The sequence below is a fragment of the Oculina patagonica genome, chromosome 10, assembly GCF_052425735.1.
Source record: "Oculina patagonica isolate OP01 chromosome 10, crgOcupat, whole genome shotgun sequence".
Classification (NCBI taxonomy): Eukaryota; Metazoa; Cnidaria; class Anthozoa; order Scleractinia; family Oculinidae; genus Oculina; species Oculina patagonica.
Window position 1 is genome coordinate 14611095 of NC_135767.1, and position 1948 is coordinate 14613042.

Consider the following 1948-nt stretch of genomic DNA (forward strand, 5'->3'; position numbering starts at 1 on the left):
TTAAAATTTGAGGAGACCAGATGGTTTATAATGCAGCCTTTATACATAAACACAATAAGACATCGCTTTTTCGGTCTTTTGAAATACCCGTTCCTGATCTAAGTAATGATTAGGATAACTGGCTATTTTACAAAATAGCTGGTGGCTACTCTTGAGAAATATGTCATGACGTGAGTAAAATGCGTAACAATAATAGAAGGACGCCTATAGGACGACCAGATGGCTCAAAACAGCCTTTATAAACACGATGACATGACGAATTTTCAGTCTTTCTAAATACCATTGGTCATCGTCTAGATATCAAAAAAAATCGCTCGCTCTTTCGTCAGTGCAGCTGAAAAATGGAAACCTGGTTTTGGATTCTTGGCTGGTTTATTTCCATCCTGACGATAACTGGAAATGGATTTACTGTCTTCATCGTATGCAGAAAACGACATCTTCGTACAAAGACCAATGCTTTCGTCGTTTCATTAGCAGTGGCTGATTTTTTTATGGGGATGAGCTCAGTTCCTTCACAATTTTTCTGCGAGATGGCGACTTGGTGCAACTCGCGAGGACTTCTAGCTGACGGCATTGACTATATAAGGTGGCTGTTCGCGTACGCATCAGTGGGAAATTTATGCAGCTTAGTACTGGATCGCTACATGGCCGTGGTGAAACCATTACAATACTTGACTTTTATGAAGCGCCGCCGTGTCATTGAAATGATAACTTTGTCTTGGGTAATACCAGTTACTTTTGTTGTGTCCGTATCATCACTGTGGTTTAGTTTGAAAAAGCCTATTATTAATACCATTTCTGGTTGGGTGTGTATGTTTTTCGAGTTACTGTCGTTTGTTGTCATAATCTTTTGCTTTGCATCTATGTTATTTGTTGTTTGCAAGCACGATCGAGCTACCCGGACCCTAGCAAAACAGCTACGTTTTAACCATCACGTTTTGGTCAAAGTTCAGGATAAGTCTGAAGTTAAAATGATGGCAGTTGTTATTATTTTATTTCTTGTGAGTTACGGAATTGCTTTGCGTTGTAGTTTTGTTTATATCCTCAGTGACAACACACCATGTAATGATAACCAATTTTAAGTGCCCCTTCTGGTTTTAAACTCCGCTGTAAACCCTTTAGCTTATGCTGTCTTCAAGAGAGACATTAAGAAGGCGTCTAAAAGACTGATCTATTCTGTGATCTTTAGAAATTGTAATTAACTTGAACAACCTTAAAATCTTCTAGTAGAATTGAATGTCACATTACTAATCACGTGGAACACGAAATGTAGAAAAATAAACAGTTTCCGTAAATTATATTGAACAATATAGTTTGTATTTGAGTTACTGTCTTTTTTTGTGCCATGCGACGCTCAACTCGCTAATTAAAACTAGAAGAAGAAGTTCAATATTCAAAAAGAGATTTAATTTTAACTGGATTAATCATGGCTGGCTTAACCAATTAGACAAGTGAGAATATGACAGTTTCCCTCTTTGCATGGGAATAAAATGATTAACAACAGATGCCACTGTCTTTCTTCACTATTTGCTTTTTCAAGCCTCTCAAAGTACTTAAACACCTTTTTCCTGTGTCAGTATTGTGTGTGAGAGAGGTTATAAAAGAGTGGCTACCTGTTTTTCATATTATGTCACGAAAGTTTCAATTCAAATGCATGAGTCGCAAGTTGTAACTGAGAATTTTTTATACTAACAAAGGCTGTGCTTCTGTCTACAATAATTAATGCCCAAGTTGATAACAAGAAAAGATAAACTTGAAAAGAAATGTGTTCTATTGGAAATCAGCGAATCTGATTGGTTGATTTTCCGCTTTAAAGTACATTAAATTGTGGAATTTGGACTGCAATCCTTTAGAGTTTCTACTAAAAGAACATGACAACTAGCTCTCATTTCCTTGCTTTGGGCGATATTCAACTCGGCTGCGCCTCGTTGACTATGCACTCATAAAA

The 1948-nt window shown here is 37.0% G+C and overlaps 1 protein-coding gene across 1 annotated transcript; it reads left to right on the forward strand.

Moving 5' to 3' along the window:
* Window positions 1–341: 341 nt before the first annotated feature.
* Window positions 342–1082, forward strand: LOC144628083 (melanopsin-like). The gene has a single exon (XM_078486140.1). The coding sequence runs from the start codon at window positions 342–344 to the stop codon at window positions 1080–1082; it is 741 nt and encodes a 246-aa protein (XP_078342266.1).
* Window positions 1083–1948: the final 866 nt, after the last annotated feature.